At 40.3% G+C, this 20,841-nt stretch overlaps 1 protein-coding gene across 1 annotated transcript in view; it reads left to right on the top strand.

Annotated features, from left to right (window-relative positions):
• Positions 1-20,841, top strand: part of FBXO10 (F-box protein 10) — an 81,341-nt gene that overhangs the window by 39,979 nt on the left and 20,521 nt on the right. Inside the window, exons 7-8 of the mRNA XM_018552426.1 lie at positions 724-794; positions 18,397-18,549. Of these exons, the coding sequence (XP_018407928.1) occupies positions 724-794; positions 18,397-18,549 (224 nt within the window). The remainder of the gene's footprint in view (positions 1-723; positions 795-18,396; positions 18,550-20,841) is intronic.

Here is a 20,841-nt window from a genome sequence, read left to right as displayed (position 1 = left end):
AGTTTCATCCTCCCTTCCTGCTCCAAACACCACAACTGCAACTCCCTTTCCCCCTTCTCATACTCTTAGAACTCCAATTCTGTCCCTTCACTTATGCTATCCCACAGTGCAACATAGGCTTATGTCAGAAGACAAGGTGTTTTGCTAGCTATACATCATAGTGATGAAATAACATTTTGATGTAGATTATAGGATTTTATTAGGTAGGTTGGCATAAACTATGTTATTCATTAATGTTGCAGAGGGCCCATTTATACATAACTGACAGGCTATTTCAAATATAGCATTCTTGGTTTGCTTTGTTGTTTTTGTGTAAAGGAAGCAGGGCCTGCTCCCTAGAGTTCTGTGTAGTAGAATACACAAATGGATTGGCAGCTCAAGTAGACAGTAGTGTGAGAAAGAAAAGATCAAATGAATATGAACCTAGAACACCTACGCAACCATACTCAAAGTCTCCTTGGATTAGGAAGATGCCCGATTTACCCTAAGTGACCTCATGTGTCTGTAAGGGTGCAATGTTTCTCCATTCTTGAACTCTTCCCATCTCTCTAGACTTTATATCACACTACGCAGAAAAGGTAATCACCCACACACACCTTGGGCTTTCCTCCACTTTTTAGCCCCAGACCTCCTTTCCAGATATCCCAAAGAAATTGCTATTGCTTTTCTATCATTCTGTGTTCCTATAAATGTACATGTTATATTATATTTCTTTTCTTGCAGTGGAAACCATATATTTCAAGGCCTGGCTGCTGGAATTGCAGTAAATGAAAATGGAAGAGGTCAAATTTCAGGTATTACTCAATACTCACAAAATTGAGCCGTAATTACAATTAATTGTTGATTTTTTAATGCTTTTTGCTTTTATTTAATTTATTTTTTTCTTATCAATTGTTGAAATGCATCTATATATTAATTTTGCAGTTGCTAAACTGTAAATGTTTGTAGCAGAAATATTCTTGGTTGCGGAGCTATCGCAGCTTAACAAGCAGAGCTCTCATACCTGTTTATCTCCAGTTATGTTCTTTTATTGTTGTTGCAATGTATGTCTGGTATGCTCCCTGTTGTAAGGCTCTGCATAATATGTTGTTGCTATACAAGTAAAAAAAGACGAAGAAAGAGAATTACAGTTAAGAATTGTACATATGCATTAAAAGAAAAATCAGTCTCAGCCCAGCCCTAGCTTCACAATACAATTGATTGATTGCTTTGATATTGACTTACATTTATGAAGCCTTTTATTTGTGTTTTTTCACTTTGTGCCCATGATGGCTGAGAAATTTGCAGGCTGGATGACATCTAGTGCTTCCTCCCAGGGGTTTGGGCATCAGTAACATGCCTTATACATTTCATCATGAAAGCAGCAACGTAACATGGAGCAGTTTCAAATGCCAGCTATCACTGAGTAAGAAATGTCTAAAAGCCCCTCGTGCTCTTGGAATTTTCTAGACATAGTGTGGGCATGGCTGACAGTTGGAATGTGGGCAGACAACTCCATGTAATTCTGTTACCATAATAATGCCATTGTAGTGTAAGGGTGCTCCTACTGTACATCAGTCATAGTAATAGCGAAAAGTCCATCCCGCACACCATACTTCTGGCCTGTGAAATAAAGTGGTGCCTGTATGGCTATGGGTAGCACAGTATAATCTAATCCCAACACATGTCATCACTACCACCATTAAAAAAGCCTGTTTGTTTTGTCTGTGATCTTGACAAAGGGTTTTCTATGCAGTATTAGAAATTCCAGCGTTCTACATTTATGCTGCCGAAGTAAGACTTGAGTTATTTGCATCTATTGTTGGTGTGCTGGCACCTGTTTGAGTTGCATCAGGTATAGGGTGAATGTAGAGTTCTTCCACTGGCAACTGAAGGTAATTGGATGAAACCCTGTTGTGACGTCAGACGGTCTGATAACTGCGCATATCATGACAATGGTGAATGATAAATGAAACATTTCTTTTGATATTTTACTGTGGGCCAGTAAATTTAAATATGGGGATAGTTATATTTTATGCCTTCAGGTCAGCTTTTAACCAGTGGTACCCAGTACAAAGTAAATAACTTATTTTTAAATGTGAGATTAGGCATGCAATGATGTACACTATAGTCCATAGCCATGTAATGATCTAAAACAGTGTTTCAAAACCTGTGTCACCTCAGGACCCACATTTGTCCTTGGTCATTAAGTTGTGACCCAAGTTGCACTGCACTGGAACACACTGCATTGCGGTACCACGAATTCTGGTGCGGGCGATTGAACTGAGGGTGGGAGATGCGATTGGGGTGCCATTCAAATGAATGGCAATGCAACACACCTCCCACACCAGAATTCACGGTAGGTGCAATTTTGCGTGGTACAGTGCGTTAGTCACACAGGACTGTGCGATTAACCCACTGTACTAGTGTGAACGGGCCCTCAAAAACACTGACAGACACGCACAGACACAATTTCACACACTCATAGGCATTCTCACACAAGCACATACACACTCCTAAAAAAATTAATTAAAAAAAAATGTTTAAGACCCACCCAGTCTCCCTATCTTAGGAAAACTGGAGTGGATCCTCAGCCTGGGATACATTTTCGGATGCTGTGCTGTGACAGAGCTACATCCATATGTGAATTGCTGGTACAGCTCTGTTGAGTGCCCTGCAGAGTTTCCAGAGCCAGATTGTGATGGTCCAGGCACCTCTACAGGACTTGTAAGGAAGCTGTAAGCAATGCATGTATAGATGGAGCTCCCTTGCGGCCATGTCCCCACCTCAAGCTAGCACTCAGCACCAGGCAGCATATTTTGAGTGGCTGCTTGGCGTTAGAACTGACAGTGATGCGCTAGGGCAGGGGTGCCCACAAGGTCGATCGCGATCTACCAGTCGATCGCGTAGCGATCACTGGTAGATCGCCATGTCCTCTCCTCCCGCCGCTTCTCTGGATCCCCGCTGCTCTCCCCAGCGGGGATCCGAGAAGAAGTGAAGGAACCGGCGGCGGGGGCGGGCGGAGGACGGAGCCGCTGTCACAGAACTAATGCAGAGCGGTGAGGAGAGCGAGAGAGAGACTCTTGGCCAGGATCTGACAGCCGGCACCTCTCTCTCCCCCCTCACTGCTCGTCCGTTCTGTCACAGCGGCTCCGACACATAGTACTATGTGTCCCCAGTTATTAAGTAGATCTCCAGACGAAAAATAGTGGGCGCCTCTGCGCTAGGGGGAGGCTGAGGAACCTCTCACCTAGAAAAGTGGAAGGCATACGGCGACCCACTGAACAAGGGGTCACGACCCACCGGTTGAGAACCAAGGATCTAAACTATAATCCAGAACCATGTAGTGATAAAAAATATAATCTATAACCATAATATGATATAAACTATTTTCCAGCATAATATTTTTGTTCAGCATAATAACACGGCTTTGATTTGCATTTGCAGATCAGCTATTAAATCTTTGGTAGACCCTGGGGGCAAGTGGGACCCTACAGCATACTTGGCAGAAAAAGTATTTCTGTTATATATATTAAGCCCATTAAATATAAAATTTGTGTAGATTATAGTAATTTGTGTGTAAAATAAGCACTTTGCATTAAATATGATTTTTATATTTATTGATGTCTCAAATAGGCCTAATTGCTAGAATCGTTGGCGACCCTTGCATCCCACATTGTGAAGCAGGTGACGATGAATTTCAGATATAACATTATAGCAATTATTTGCTCCCTCAGTGCAGCAGAAATAAAAGCCCTGTTCTCTAGATTTTGACATCGTGAAATGCATAGCTTGTCAGTTTATGCAGTCAGAAGCTTGAGAACAAAATACCAAATTAAAATACAAGTAGGACACCTGTTCAACCAAGCAAAAATACTTCATTTCCTGAAATAACAAGATGCCTGATTACCCTAAAGCTGCCCATACACCTTACGATTATCAGTCGAAAATTTTCGTCCGATGATCATATAGTGGTACGATTTTCGTACGGCAGCCCCATCCTGCCCCGATGATCGCAAGATTAATTTAGCCGTAATTAACGAAAAGCACCTGGACGAAATGCAGTAATTGATTTGCCGTTTTTGCCGGATTTTTGTTAGCGCAAGCGCAGTGTAGATCGTACGACTTTTGACGGACGGAAACGCCAGCAACCGTCAAAAGTCGTACGATTGTACAGTAATGTCGGTCGGACACTGCAATGCACACATACGATTATTGGACGAAAAGTCGATCGCATACGAAAATCGTATGATAATCGTAAGGTGTATGGGCACCTTTTAGTGACTTCTACTTGTCCATGAGGACTTGATGTTCTCCTTCTCCAACTCCTCCCATCTTTTTTTTTCAGTATATTACACATGTAGTTTTCAGTATATTACACCGCAGCCAAATCACATTTCTCATTGCTTCTTCCTCTGCCTTTGGCAGTATTTTTGTATCCCATGCATGTCATTCATAGCTCATGCAGGAATGATGGATATTAAGGAAAGGGCATGTAATATGAAATATTATAAAAGATAGCAGTTTTATAAAGGTTTGATGTTCTAAAATAGTAAAATATAATAAAAACATTTTAAGTTGTATTTAGTTCAGGGTTAAAAATAGGAGGCAGAGAAAAGTGATCTTTATTTTATTTGTTTTATGTAATTGCTGAATTTATTTAATAACATTGCTTTGAATGTATAACATTTTTGTAAGGATTTTGAAAAGGTCTACCAAAACTCGTACTGTCCTGTCACACTTTTAGAATTGAGATACAAATTAAGATGGAAAAAAAAAATCTAGAGAGCTATGTGCCTAAATACATTATGTACATTCCTTGGGAAATTAAATGGTACTACTGATTGGCCACTTGGGTAGATGTCTGGTCACTTAAATTATGTGGGGAATGCATATTCAGGCAAAACCTATTATTACAGATAGCAAAGCACAAAGGCATTAGAGAGGATGTCTTCTGCATATTCTCACTAACAATATTGGTTGCGAAAATGGTCCTTTATTGTCAACAACTAAATGGGAAAGGTGCTGGGCACAAAGGAAGAGGACCAGCGGGAGCCTGTTAGTGGTTAATAGGAGCAGTATGAGGTTTGACCCAGGACTCACTCCTTTACTGGATTTTCTCTTACCATATTCAAAATGACTACACTCCACACACATATCCACCCACAAAATGAACATATTGTTTGTGCATACAGTATGGTGTCACATATTTTGCACTTCCTTTAGCTGCTTACCACATCCAAAAACTTAAAATCCGCCCACCTGAGCATGACACTAACAGTCACTCAGGGGATGAATTGGCAGGGGGCATTTTCCCCCAGGGCTGGTACTAATAAGATATGTTGGGCTGGTGGTCCTGAGTACAGATACATAACAATTCAGATATCGATCAGAGCAGAACTGGAATTAAGTCATTAAGTGACCCATGGTGAGCATTATTACACAGTATATCTTCCTGTTTCCATTTCAGAACTGTGATCACAGCTTCTGGTAGATGACATTTTTCCAGTACCATGTCATGTGACTGGATGAATGCCAAACTACAAAAGAAGCTGATGCTGGAAGAACCATGTCCTTTTTGGAACATCCTCCTTTATCATCCCTACCCAATCACTACAGCATCATGGCACACTTTACGTGATATGCTTTTAGCCCACAGAACTCTGTCCCTACCATGAAAGAAGCACCTGGTTGTTTTTGCCTCTCACACCAAAGGCTCCCAATTTTCCCTTGCTGTGACTAGTATGTATGATATAGTTAATTATGTAACACATGTATGTAAGGGCATCATAATGCAAATAGGTGATCACTTTCATCATGCTGTTTTACAATAGCAATTGTACAAACTAAAGACAGGACTAAGTACTGTTATCTCTTTAGGGGCAGAGATCAGCTTAAAGATGTGCATTTGTTTTTCTATGGCACTGTAATCACACATAGATTTTTACATTCTGAGTTTAAGTTGATATATATATTATTTCCCTATTTCCCTTTTTTTTGCTTTTTTGTTGTTGTTGTTTCTTCTTCTGTTGTACATATCAGCGCAGGGACGTGCATCGTGGAACAAGGAATATAAGGCACCCATGACTGTAGCCACAATGTATGCTTAATTAATAAGTTTAAAACCATACCAGAAGTGTAGAAATAACTGAAATTTGAAGAACAGTTCTCCTGATCCTTTTTATGTAATGGTTGTGTAAACATATATTCATTCCAGAAAGTATCCAGAATAGCAATTAGGCAGAACAAAAACAATATCTTAACATGCAGTGAAAATTATAATTTTGTTTCCACAAAAATAATTTTCTCCCACAGAAGTGATTTGTGCAGTATCGAGCTGCAAAATGTCCCTGGTGTCTATGGACTGTTTAATGATTATTGATCTTTTAAACAGCATTGTGTAACTGTACATTAAAAGCTTCTATTTTAAGATCTATTGATTATTTTGACATGCAGGTTTCACTAAAGGTAACGGTTTGGTTGTACAGTCTTTGCTGCCACATGGGAGACCTGCTTTACATGCTTCTACCCCATTCAGAAGACTTGCTGCGCATGCTCCTCACCCATTCAGGAGACGTGCTGTGCATGCTCCCCCATACAAGAGATTAGCTACACATGCTCCTCCTCCATATAGGAGACTGACTGCATGTGCTCCTCCTCCATATAGGAGACTTGATGCATGTGCTCCTCCTTCATACAGGAGACTTGCTACACCTGCTCCTTCTCCATACAAGAGACTTGCTGTACATGCTCCTTCTCTATACAGGAGACTTGCCACACCTGCTCCTTCTCTATACAGGAGACTTGCCACACCTGCTCCTTCTCTATACAGGAGACTTGCTACACCTGCTCCTTCTCCATGCTCCTTTTCCATTCAGGAGACTTGTTGCACATGCTCCTTCTCCATACAGGAGACTTGATGTGCATGCTTCTCCCCCATTTTATGGCACGTTTTTAACCTGGTATACCTCACCTAGTAGGTATGAAAAACCTGGAGAAAAACCGTGGATAGTTATTGGAACACAATATTCTAAATAATTGTCTGTAATGTAACGATTTGGCTTAAAATTTATGAAATGTTATGTTCTTTTCTTCAGTGAAAGCAGTAAACAGTTACAGCCCAAATATACCACTTATCATGTTTTACATACTTTCAAGTTAGTATGAGCCTTGTTCAGCAGGTTTAGGAGGCATGGACCTTTTAAGTCTATGTATAGGCAAAACTTTTTTGGGGGACAGATTATGGAAGGTTTAAAATTCTTGTCAGTCTTTTGCACTTTGTGTTGGGAGATGTCCCTCCACCTGCTGCACCATTGGGAAAACACTAAAACATGAATTTCCAGTGGAAGATTTATGCTCACCTCTTCTTTTAATTACAACTCTAAAATTTAGGATTTCTATTCATTTTCTTGCTCAGTGCCAAGGGTCACCAGAACAAATATAGGGGTGAATCTCCAATGGGGACACTGACCGCAATAAAAATTTGCAACGGGTTGAACAATTTCATACTATAGGTAAAACTTGGGGAAAAAGTTGCTCTTACATAAACTTTAATCTTTAACCTGCAATAAAAAATATATACTTGGTAACAGACTTTTAAAATGTTTTTCCATCTATGAAAAGAAATATTGAATCTAGTGATGTCTTGTGGGCTACACTGAAGTAAGCATTTTGTAAGAATACTACCCCCAACAATATATGCTTATGGGTTGCATTTAGACCAGGCTAGGCTAAAGAACATCCACTAAATGCTTTTTAGATAGCGAATGTTTTACTCAGACTAATGGGCAGTGCGGCATCTGCTCATGCTTAAACCTGACGTGATTTGGCTGATGGCAGAACACATACGGCAAACGCCTAGAGCCTTGTTGCCCAACCTGCAGGAAGGGGGCCGCATGTGGCCCTTTGGCAATTTTTGTGCAGCTCCCGTCCCTGCAGACAGAGGTCTGTTTTGGTACTTACTCAAGTCAGTAAAGAAAACTAGGCTTCTAGTAGTTAAAGTTAAGTAAATTGAATTATTTTTAAATAATTCATGAAATCATGTCCTGCTATTTCTCTCGCTAACTACATCATCTTCTCATGCGCTATAACCGGCTCTACTGCTTGGCCACCTTTATTGCTGCTTGCAGCTATATTTCTGAGTGTAATTATTAATCACATTTTCATTTCATAGCCTTTCTTTGGTGCCACATCTCAGCAGGATTTAAAGATACTGGGGTGAATTTATCAAGGGAGTTGCTCCACTTTTCTTTAAGTGACACATTTTCCACGTTATTTGCACCTTATTTATCAATGCAGTCTAAGCCTTGATATTAAATGTCATTTTCATTAGACATGTTGGGGGGAATTTATCATAGCAATTTGAACTTGCAATAGTGTTTGAACTTGCACGGACTATATTTGCACCAGATTTATCAAGCTAGTGTAATGTTGCTGATAAATGAGGTTTAATATACTCCAGGAAAAAAGACTTCTAACTTCAGGCAAAAAGCTTAACTGTCGCATCTTGAAGTGGTCACGGGGACTTCTTAAGTTGTGAATGTTTTTTTAGGTGATACTCCAGTTTCATACAGCCCCGGAACAAGTGCAGATGAAAACAGGTGCAAAAAAACATGCAGTTGAAAAAGTAGTGCAAGCTCTGAAGAAAACAGGGGCAAAAAACATGCAATTGAAAATGTATTGCAAGCTCTGAAGAAAACAGGTACAAAACATGTGCAAAAAACACGTGCAGTTGGAAAAGTAGTGCAAGCCCAGATGAAAACAGGGGCACATGTTAAAAGACAGATTTGTACATTAAAAAAATTATCTAAGAGGCTAAAACGGTCGTAATTGCTTTGATAAATTCCCCCCACTGTATATTCTTTGTTTAGTAGAAAGGTTGGAAGTAATATTTCATTACAGTGTATTGTTACAGAAAATGTGTATGGGAAACAAAACAATTCAGAATAAGAGTAATTTATGTAATTGTGTAAATCCCAGCAAAGCACGTAAAGTATTGTGTATGTAAATGTACAGTGGCTTGCAAAAGTATTCACATTTTTCCTATTTTGTTGCATTACCACCTGGAATTAAAATTGATTTTTATTTGCATTACATGTAGTGGACATACACAAAAGAGTCCAAAATGGTGAAGTGAAATCAAGAAAATAACTTGTTTTAAAAAATTATAAACAATCAAAAAATGGAAAAGTTGTGCCATGCACATGTATTCACCCCCTTTGCTATGAAGCCCCTACATAAGATCTGGTGCAACCAATTTACCTTCAGGAGTCACATAATTAGTTAAATAAAGACCACCTGTGTGCAATCTAAGTGTGACATGATCTCAGTATATGTACACCTGTTCTGAAAGGCTCCAGAGTCTGCAACACCACTGAGCAGGGGAACCACCAAGCAAGCGGCACCATGAAGACCAAGGAGCACTCCAAACAGGTCAGGGACAAAGTTGTGGAGAAGTACAGATCAAGCTTATTTTAAAAAAAATATCCGAAACTTTAAACATCCCAAGGAGCATCATTAATTCCGTTATGAAAAAATATGGCACCATAACAAATGTTGCAAGAGAGGACCGCCCACCACAACTTACAAACCAGGCAAAGTGGGCATTAATCAGAGAGGCAACAAAGAGACCAGTGATAACCCTGAGAGAGCTGCAAAGCTTCGCAGCAGGGATTGGAGTATCTGTCCATAGGCCATACACTCCACAGAGCTGGCAATCATGGAAGAGTGGCCAGAAAAAAAGCCATTTCTTACAGAAAAGGGTATGTGGGAGACTCCCCAAATATATGGAAGAAGCTACTCTGGTCAGATGATTCTAAGATGTATCTTTTTGGCCTTCAAGGAAAATGTCTGGCGCAAACCTAAGACTGCTCATCAACCCGAGTGAAGCATGGTAGTGGCAGCATCATGCTGTCGGTATGTTTCATTGGCAGGGAGTGGCAAACTGGTCAGATCTCTAGGAATGATGGTAGGCGCTAAATACAGGGAAATTCATGAGGGAAACCCGTTTCAGTCTTCCAGAGATTTAGGGCGGAGGTTTGCCCTCCAGCAGGACAACGACTCTAAGCATCAGGATACAGAGACAGGTGGGGCGGTGCAGATTCAGGATGGTGATCAGTAAGTATAATTAAATACACAAGAGTAATCGGTACTGATCACTCCAATGTTCATTAATAACTGAGGAGATAGTAAACATTTACTATCTTCCCCCAGTCATAAATGAACAGGAAGAACTCTGTACAGATCACTTCTGTCCATTCATAACGTAGGAGATAGTAAATATAGTATCTCAGCAGATAGAAAACAAAGTTTATGAATGGGCAGGAGGCTCTCTGTACTGTTCGCTTCTGGCTCAGTAAGTGCTGCGGCTGAAGAGAAGGAGACTGAGGACTCTGTGTCCTCAATCACTTTTTCTATCTCAAAAGGGAAATATTAGAGGTCTAGATCCCCATAGCCCCCCTGACAGTTATGTAAAAAATAGGATTTAAACACCACATACACATAACATACATGTACAACAGTATACACTATAATATGCACTCATTAGTATGTGTTATACACATGTACTGCATTGCATTCAACACATCCTAGTGTTTGATTTTATTTTTTAAAGTGAAGGTAGCAATAAAGTGAAAAGTAAAAAAATAAAAAGTTTCTTGTTTTAACCACTTCTGCGGGCCGCCGTCTATAGACGTATTGTGGCCCCAAAAAATTAAAGTCCCCAGCCCCTGCACGCACGCACATATAAACGTAAATACGCGTCGGGTGCGCCTACGTGCAAAATCATCGATTCACTACACGTTACATATGGCCGCGAAAGTCGCAGTGAGAGATATAATTTTAGGGCCATCAATCACTTATAACACTAAACTGATGAGCAGTAAAAGCTGTTAAAGCGTCTCAATGGGCCAATTTTGGATATTGTAGTTTTCTGCGATTTCACGGGAGCGCGCAATTTTAAAGCTTGATATGTTTAGTGTCGATTTACCTGACGTGACCCCGTCTTTTATATTTGACCAAAAAATTGGGTAATAATAAATGTTTTATACCGTAACGTAGGGAAAGCAGGTTTTTTTTCAAAATGTTCAGTTCTTTTTTCATATAATAGTAAAAAATTAAAACCCAGTGGTGATTAAATACCACCAAAAAAAAGCTCTATCTGTCCCTAAAAAAATTATATAAAATTCACTTTAGTACAGCATTACATGACAGAATAAATGTCAGTCAAAGTACCGCAGCGCTCAATACTGAAAAATGGCCTGGCCAGGAAGGGGGTGTAAACACCCAGTCAGCAAGTGGTTAATTACAGTTTTTCATATCTTTTTGTTTTTTTACAGTTTCGTAAAAAGGCACAATCTAAAATTTGCAAATATCTGTTATTTAACTCAAAACAGTTTTACTTTTACATTTCGTGTGGATCTATTTTTTTTTGTGCTAATACTGATTTTAGTGTATTTTTATTGAAAATATTGTTTTGATAAACATTTGATCAACTATCAGGATACCTGTAAAATCAGTAGCACCATCTATTTATTCTACCGGTACTGTGCTTTCAGAAAATGTATGGTTTTGGGGGGCTTTTGAAAACTCTAAAAGCTGCAGTTTGAAAATTTAAAAATTGTGAAAAATTGCAAACATTTGGCCATTTTAAAAGTGAAACGTCGAGTGCAGGGCCTGGCAGCAAAAGGGTTAAACACCCTTTAACTACAGGCCGGCCGATTTATACACGGCTTCTTGGATGTAACTGGGCGTGTATACACGTCCTGTTACATCCGGCGTGCGCGAGCGGGAAATGCCCGTGATTTGAAAACAGGCAGCGATGCCCATTAATATACGAGCGATCCGCCGGCTATAGAGCCGGCGGATTGCTTGCATGAGGTCCCGTTACGTGCGCCCCCTCCGCGGCTCCCCCCTCCCGCTGTCAAGCTGGTCCCAGGCTCCGGTGTGAGCCCGGGACCAGCATACTGCCTCTGTCACAGGGGATCAGAGGGAGGTCTGTACACGATCTCCCTCCGGTCCCCTCTCCGCTGTCAGAATGCGGAAGTGGTGTATATTACATCACTTCCGCATTCTCGTGTCACTCTCCAGCTTCAGATGCTGGAGAGAAGCTGATGAAGCAGATATCTGCTTCATCCGCTTCTTCAGGGGGGTCCTGGGTGACATTAGGGGTCTTGGAGACCCCTGATGTCTCCATAAAGAGGACCTGTCACCTCTTTTGCTATCACATAGAGGGGTTTCTCAGCCCCCTCTGTGATAGCAATAAAGTTAAGTGTAAAAAAAAATAGGAACATTTTTTAAAGTTTCCCCCCAAATTTTTTTAAAGTTACAAATAAAAAAGAATAATTTTTTTTTTTTTTTAAAGTCCCTACATACACGCATGTAAACATGCGTCAGGTGCGCATACCTGCCAAAACGACGATTGCGCCCATTACGCCGCACATGTTACATATCGCCTTGAACGTCGGAATGAGAGCAATAGTTCTAGGGCCATCAATCACTGATAACACTAAACTGATGAGCTGTAAAAGCTTTTAAAGCGTCGCCTATGGCCAATTTTGGGTATGCTAGTTTTTCGCGATTTCGCGAGTGCGCACAATTTTTAAGCTTGACATGTTTGGTGTCTATTTACCCGACGTGACCCCGTCTTTTATATTTTACCAAAAAAGTGGGTAATGTTAGTTGTTTTATAACATAATGTAAAAAAAAAAAAAAAATTTTTTTCAAAATTTTCAGTAATTTCTTCTGAATATAGTTAAAAATAAAACCCGCAGTGGTGATTAAATACCACCATAAGGAAGCTCTATCTGTCCCCAAAAAATGGTATAAAATTCTTTTCAGTACAACGTTGCATGACGGAATAAACGTCAGTCAAAGTACCGCAGCGCTGAATACTGAAAAATGGCCTGGCCAGGAAGGGGGTCTAAACACCTGGTCTTCAAGCGGTTAAAGTGTATCTAAACAAAAACTAAAAATGTAATATATTGCACCTTTATTAGATGTCGTGACTGCATTAGTTTGATACTTTATTTATTTTTTACTTAGTAATCCATCAAAGAACTAGCTTCCTGTCATATTGTGGCTAGACTTATTTCTCCATTGTGTCTATGGAAGGAGCAATGGTTGTCACACAGACTGATCTCCAGTCATGTCTACCTTTGTTTTTCTTCATTACATGGTGGAATGATGGGACTAGTATTTTAAACAATACAGATGAGGTTCTTTTGTGCTTTGTGTAAGCTTACAGGACAAGAACACAGCATTTCTGTCCAGATCAACAGATATTATGTGTACTACTTAGCCTAAAAAGTGAAAATGAACTAAAACTTAAAGCAGAACTATGAGGTGAGTGATTTTCACACAACCTCATAGTTCGAGCCGACGTGTGACAATGAAACTGTCACACGTCGGCTCAATATATCGGGAAATGAGCGAACACATACCGCCGCTCGCTCACTTTTCCATATATGCCTGCAGAGAGCCGTGACTGTCACTCACGGCTCCCTGCAGGGATTCCCCCGCTCCGATCCTCCAGCACTGACTGGCGGAACAGACGGGGAGGGGGCGGGTACAGCTGGCTCTGCCTCTATATAGGCAGAGCCAGCTGTCAATCACGCAGCTGGGTGGATCTTGATAGTAATGTCAGGATCCGTCCCGGCTGCGGCGGTCTCAGCTACAGCTCGCGTTATTCTGAGCTTTGGGTGACGGGAGGACGCTAGTTTATGTCCTCCGGTGACCCTTAGGAGAACTATGGGGGAAAACACCCCTAGGAGAACTATGGGGGAAAACACCCCATAGTTCTCCTTTTAAGGCTGGTAAGCTGCAATATATTACATTTTTGTTTTTGGGTTTAGACATGCTTTATAATGTACCTGTGCTTAAATTAAAATCTGTACTTGTACTGTACTGATATTGACAGCTTATATTGTCAGCCACTTTCTAAGCATGTTAGCTTTTAACTTTTGATTTATCCATAGATTTGATAATCATCCATGGTCTATAAAGCTTGCAAAACCTGCTGCTGGACTATGTGCATTGAAATTGCTGCTTTTAGTTATAGCATGTGTCTGCTGTTTTCATCAAGATGCTATGTAACTTCTAAAGAACAATACTGTTGTAAGCACGCGTGGGCAGGAACTGGACTTCCATCCTGTCAGCCAGCTCTTATGCCGCAGTTTATCCACACTTGTGGTTGGGGTATGTCAATGCCATTCAATGAGCTAAATAGAGTATTGCCGTTCAGGTACACTTCAATAAGCCTTTGACATTGCCTTTTATTGAATTTAAACTACTTAGTACAGTGGGATGGTGCTTGAGCAAAAGGTTCCTGCTGGTCATTTTAGCTCATAGATATCCTCTTCCAAGCTCCTTGTGGGTTCCCTGCAGCTGTCCAGACAGTCAGAGTCTGGGCTGGGCCGGGCCAGGCCAGTCCAAGACAATTCCGTTATTTATGGCAACCAGTTGTATAATAGCTTACATTAGTCTGAAGTAAGATGTTAAAAGCTAATATCTATTCTATGGCTACACCAATAGCTACGTTGCGAATGTCCTGAATCTACTTACTTGGCAATAAGGTCCCAGGTACATTCATCTCATGGAGTGATTCAAGATGTACAAGATATAGGCACCATTCACTTTAGTTAGGGTTTTTCAAGTTCTATTGACCTGGTGCAGCATTTCTCAACCCTTTAAAAGTATGCAAAATCTTGAAGCACACCAGTCTAAAATGTAAAAAAATGTAAATGTAAAACCATAAAAAACGATGTGTGGATCCTTCAAAATCCATACCAGATATGGGTCTGTTATGGGTTTTAAGGAAGGGACCCCAGGCAAAAAACAGTTGGATTTGCCTTTCACATCAGAGCCCCAGTCCCCCCCCCCTTCACATCAGAGTCCTACCATCACATTAGGAGCTGCAGCCAAGGCAGCATGGCAGAAGTGGGAGGCAGAGTAGAATGGATCCCATATTACGATTGTAATTCGAATTACAATAAAGTTGTGTTCAGCTGTTCCAATTAATCTCTAAGTTCTGCTTTGCTATCCTTTTTCACTACCTGTCTGCTTTATTTACACAGGGACATTAGACATGGTTCCCAATAGTTGTTTTAGCAGATTTGTTTTAAACAGAAATGTATTTTAAGGTAAACGCTTGCATTTTGTGTTCATGTGGTCAAATTCAGCATAATTTCTGATTGCTGCCACTTACTTTAATAGCCTCTCTAGTACAGCAAATATGCTTTGATTGAGCTGACCCTTCAATGAGTACCTGAAATAAACACAGGAGACCTTGACACCGTGGTGCTATTAATCTTGCTGAGACATTGAAAATAAAAGGAAAGCTCAGAGCACTGGATCTCTAGCTGTTGTTACAGAGCATTAGTCTCAGAGAGCCTCAGAAATAACAATACAGCTCGCTCAACTGGTGTTGTATTTTGCTTGGATTTGCTAGGAAAAGGGGGTGTTGCTGGACCCTGGCACCCAGAACACATGGAGTGCCTCAGGTGTCCTTTTTTTATAATTGTTCTTATTCCAAGTAAATGTATTTCAATGCTGAGTTTTGGTTTTGTTGTTTTTTGTATAAATATTCTTCATATCCATTCTCACATCATATGATAGCATTTTTTTCTTTCCAGTTCTTAAGAAATATGTTGTGTAGATCATTTAACGAATTAAAGAAGCCAGTTATATTTAAATGCTTTACTAGGTTTTATTGTTTCATTGTTTACTGCACTTTTCAATGCATATTTTTATTTGCCGAGTATATTAATTCCTATTTAGTGAGATTATACATTCTATGCACCATAAATCTTTTGGTTTATCCGTTCGTTTTTTTTTTCTCTCTGTAATAATTATACAATAATTTATTTATATATGCAAAAATTACATTTATGACTGTTTTTAACTCTCACTTTTTTTAATACCAGTGACATTCGTTCTACAAGTATCATTTTTTATTTTTATATGGCTTAGTTAGGGATATGCATTATAAGGTATCAGACAAGCAGTGTTATTGCAACTTACTTTTAAATGCCCTGCCTCTATGGCCTAGGACCATCTGTTATATAATGCAACAGTCCACACATCAGTTCAAGCTAGGTGCGCAGGGGTTCCCTGGGTTTTTAGGCACCCTGGCAATGTGCCTGTGACCGAGATTTAGGTAACTCAGTCATTAGTTATTTAAATAGTATACCTCTTCTGTAAATGGAACCGATATATGAAAGTTGTGCACTTGGCCATAGCAACTTATCAGGTTTTATCTGCTTCAAGGAAAATATGATTGGTTACCATGGGCAATAGTTTCACATTCACTATAGCTTTCTTAAATAAGAATTATGAGGCGAGTGATTTTCACTCAACCCCATAATCTGAGCCGACCTGTGACAATGAAACTCACAGGTCGACTCAGTAGATTGGGAAGTGAGCGAACACATACCGTTGCTCGCTCACTTCTCGATCTATCCATGCAGAGAGCTGTGACTGTCACTCACGTCTTCCTGCAGGGATTCCCCCCCGCTCCGATCCCCCAGAGCTGACTGGCGGAACGGACGGGGCGGTCACGGCTGGCTCTGCCTCTGGATAGGCAGAGCCAGCTGTCAATCCCGCAGCTGGGTGGATCTCAAAAGCAACTCTTCTTCCCTTCAACATCTACCGTAGCTTTGGGTCCTTGTGACCCTTTCTTGAGCAAGAATACAAAGAACCAGAAAACATGGAAACATTGTTGAGTACTGGACCTGATTTTCCAACGGATATTCGTATATGCCGGCATATCTATGTGTGTGGAAATCAAAATTGGATCTTACTATGTGACCGCAGTGCATGTGTATACATGCACACAGCCAGCAGTGTACAATAAAAATGGCGGTAGCAGAGCAGTGCATGGGGTTTTGCGGTCTGGTGCTTTGCTTGCCATTTCTGTGCTTAGGGAACCTTTCACATTAGTTGTTTCTTCTGCTTTTTTTGTTGTTTTTTTTTTAGGTAAAATGCTAACTCAAACATGCCTTACTGCACTTCATGAGAACTGAAAGTATCAAAGCAGCATTAGTTTGATGTTCAACTCACATGGCAAGCTGGAACTGCACTGTATGCATTGAATGTCAGTGTATAATCGGCTAGTTCAGTTCAGGGATTATGTTGGATGTGTGCCTGTACATCTGTGCCTACATCTATGCAAGTCTGCTGTAGTGATGTATATTTACTGTTGTTCAAGTTCACCCCGTTTACTGATGTTTCAGATAGTTGAGTTAAGTAGTGTATATTTCTTTATTATTATGAATGTTTGTTGCATTGCTGTCATAACTGAAGTTTCTGTTAAATAATTTCTCCATTTTGGTAGATACGGAAGAGATTCTTTATTTACCTATGCGTTCAGGTTGCTGACGCTCAGGAATTTCAAGGGGTTTTACTCTGCCTATTTGATTTTTATTTTAGAATATGGAGAATAGAACAGGAGAAGTAGAAATACCCAAGTGAGGGAAGAAAATGATTTACAATTTGCCCATTTGCCCTGGTGTCCAGAGGGGACAAGCTAAGTTTTACAGTGGTCACTGGAACAAAAGGTGAGGTGACATCTGTCAAAAGTGAAATCTCCCCTCACTTTGCTGAGATTGTCACACCTGACTTGAAAGTCAGAAGAAGCCTCCTAAGTTGAGACAAAGTCAGCATTAACTGGGTTATTCACAAAAGGATGAACAGTTTGGAGAAGTGAACAATCTAGGACAACATAGCTGATTTGGAAAAATTCTCCAATTCAGATCACTTTCCAGCTCAGCTATGTTGTCCTAGATTGTTCACTTCTCCTGCCTTCTCCAAACTCTTCACCCTTATGTAAATAACCCTGTAATTGCCTGTCAGAGATTTTAACCCTTCACAACTCTGTCCAAAAACATGAAAAAAGGTTTGGCTAATTTTCCGATTGCAGTAACAGCATAAGTCATTTTTTGTGGACCAAACCTAAAAAATGCACCATGTTTAACTTTATCATTCAGTTCATTTATGATTCAGTTGAGCAAAGAACAGGAAGAGCAAGGTGCAGTGTGTGCAGTTATGTATAGCATCCAAGGCCAGTGTGAGCTGGAACATACAGAACCTCAACAATCTTTCTTCCGCTACCCCACTGTGGAGAAACCTATCTCCTCTTCATTTTTTTATGCTACCGGATCCACAGTGCTGAGTGAAATACAGCGTTAAGAGGATAACTATAGCAACCAGTTAATGTTTCACTAACTGCAGTAAGCTGAAATATGATGGGTTGGTATAGGCTTCTGAACTAGCAAATGTTCTTGTATCTTTACATTACTTTTCTAAATAATCCAGACTGTGCTTATATCACTAACTGTGTTGAATGAAGAGTTGTATTTACTATCAATGGGCTGTTACTTGAGTCTAAAATGTCATATATTTTTTTAAATTCCCATTTAACAGAAAATGTAATCCGTGAAAATCAGTGGGGTGGTGTAGATATCCGGAGAGGCGGCGATCCAGTACTCAGAAGTAATCTTATATGCTGTGGATATTCTGATGGAGTGGTCGTTGGGGAACGAGGCAAAGGCCTCATCGAAGGAAATACCATTTATGGTAAACAGTTTCTATTTTTGCGTTTTAGTTATCCTGCTGCTGAGATGCAAAATAGTTCAATTTTGTGTGTGTTTAATGAACCTGTATTAGATGATACCATATGCCGAGCATCTGTAATGAGTTATTTTTTATTTATGTTGTTATTCTTTCCAACTGGATTTCTAGAGTTCAAATCGGCTTTGAATTTTCTGTAACTACAACCTCCACATCCACAATATTAAAACAAGAGTCGTGATGTCTGATAATTCCATTTAAATCCTTTTAAAAAAAAGATTCATGGTATTATGCAGAAATATACCAGCAGCATGAGGAAAGGCAAACACCGAGACATACTTGCTAGGCAAATAGGTTTTGTCTAGACAGTGATTGTATTATGTTGTGCTCGCTGTGAGCACTCTGAAGCATCATGTGGCATCAAATGGCGGTGACAATACATTTCATGCACGATCAGGCCAGAGCCCAGGTTACAGTTTCCTGTGCTGTGAGAATAAATGTTCAGTTTTACATGCTGAAGAGGGAACAGGCAAAAAAAGGTCTGCTCTATCACCTAATTTTCAAACCACATATTACCAGCATGCAAGTGTTTTAAACAGTATCATTTTCTGGCAGTGAGGTAATGTAGAAAGGCTGTTGAGAGGCTTTCAATGGATTCAGTAATTGCTACAGATACAGAGAGGGTGCTTGAACAAATGGCATCAGTTATGGTACTTTAAGAAAGCCATTTCAATGAATTTGAATGTGATCTGGTTCAAACTGCATCCGGTTACAAACATCTTATTCTGCATTTCTGTAACTGTAGAAACCACCATGAAAAATATATTTGCTTTGTTTTTCTTTAAAATCACTGTAACCTCATGTTTTATTCATATCTGACTAATGTAAACATAAAGGAGTGACAGTATAAAGCCGTTATTTACAAGATACGTTTGGAGGCTTCTCTCTTTAGTTTTCTCAGTTGAGATTTGAAAATGAGAGATAGAAGCTGATTGGTTGCAGTGCAAATTTGCTCCAGATTTTGTCTGCTCCAGTTTTGATAAATGCCCCCCACAGTGCTCTGGTTATATTTTGTCGTGCACAAAATGTTTATTTGCAAAACCAAGATTGTATGTATGTTATTAAAAGGACTATAGGGGTTTAAAATATCCTTTTTATTTAGGGAGTTATACACAGACTCCTATAAGAGTTCACTGCATAGAACAGAGACAGTATCTGAGTGTTCAGCCATGACTAGCTGCTTTCAGCATATGATTCTCAGCCCTGTCCAGCTGCCCACAACACATGATAATTCTTAGCCACAAATCTAGGATTGAATGTATAAAAAACATGCGCTTCTTAGATCGATCCTCCTTATGGCGTTCTCTGCAGTACTCACAAGTCTCCAACATACACATTGTTCACTCAGTAATGCAAACACCATGGTAGAGACATTAATTTATCATCAGTGTTTCATCCGCAGAATACAATGTTGACACAATACTAAACACATACTCCACACACCCTTGTTGCACCTCTTTCCCAAGTATCTGTACTATCCTCTGTTGCAGCTCTCCCCACACTGTTCAGATTTTCTTACTGCATTCTCTTGCAGCTCTCACCCCAACATTTTCTAAAGGCCTTCTGACAGATTTCCCCAGTAGCTTCTCTTGCACGTTTCTATCTACTGTCTGTACTGCATCCTGATATTGTCTGTAGCTGCTACATTGTACGTTCTCTCGATACTGCTCCGCATTAACATCTACTGCATTAAGCACTATACACTGTCTTAACGATTAATGAGCCTGGGCTTGGTGCAAACACAGTTCGCCCAGGTCTGCTCAAAACTGTGACCACCACACACTCCTCCTGGCCCAATCAATTGCATCAGGTGTATTCCCCGGCCCACAGATGGAGAGGAAGGGGTGGTGGTCGCAGTTTTAGCAGACTAAGCCCAGACTCATCAATAAATAGTCTTAACCCTGGTGCTTTGTTTGGTACCTATGAGCCCTGTGGCTGCTGCTTTGCCACTGCAAATTAGTGCAGATGCAAGCTATCACTGGGCATCGCGTCTTGTACCTAGACTTGGCTTCTTGATGCACCATCAGCATAGTCCATTGATCAGAGGCAGGAGTGAGTGGTATATAAAACTTCAGTTAGGAAAGAATGGAGAGTAGGGATGCACCGATACCGTTTTTTCAGTATCAAGTACGAGTACCAATATGTTTTTTAGCACTGGTAGATGCCGCATACCGGTACCGGAAGTTGCAAATTTTTATGTTGTATGATATTTGCAGGGGGGGGGGGGGGGGGGGGGGG

Source organism: Nanorana parkeri, unplaced genomic scaffold (genome assembly GCF_000935625.1).
Source record: "Nanorana parkeri isolate BGI_ZX_2015 unplaced genomic scaffold, ASM93562v1 scaffold88, whole genome shotgun sequence".
Classification (NCBI taxonomy): Eukaryota; Metazoa; Chordata; class Amphibia; order Anura; family Dicroglossidae; genus Nanorana; species Nanorana parkeri.
The sequence above is the reverse complement of the archived record's forward strand: the minus strand, read 5'-3'. Positions and strand labels throughout refer to the sequence as shown.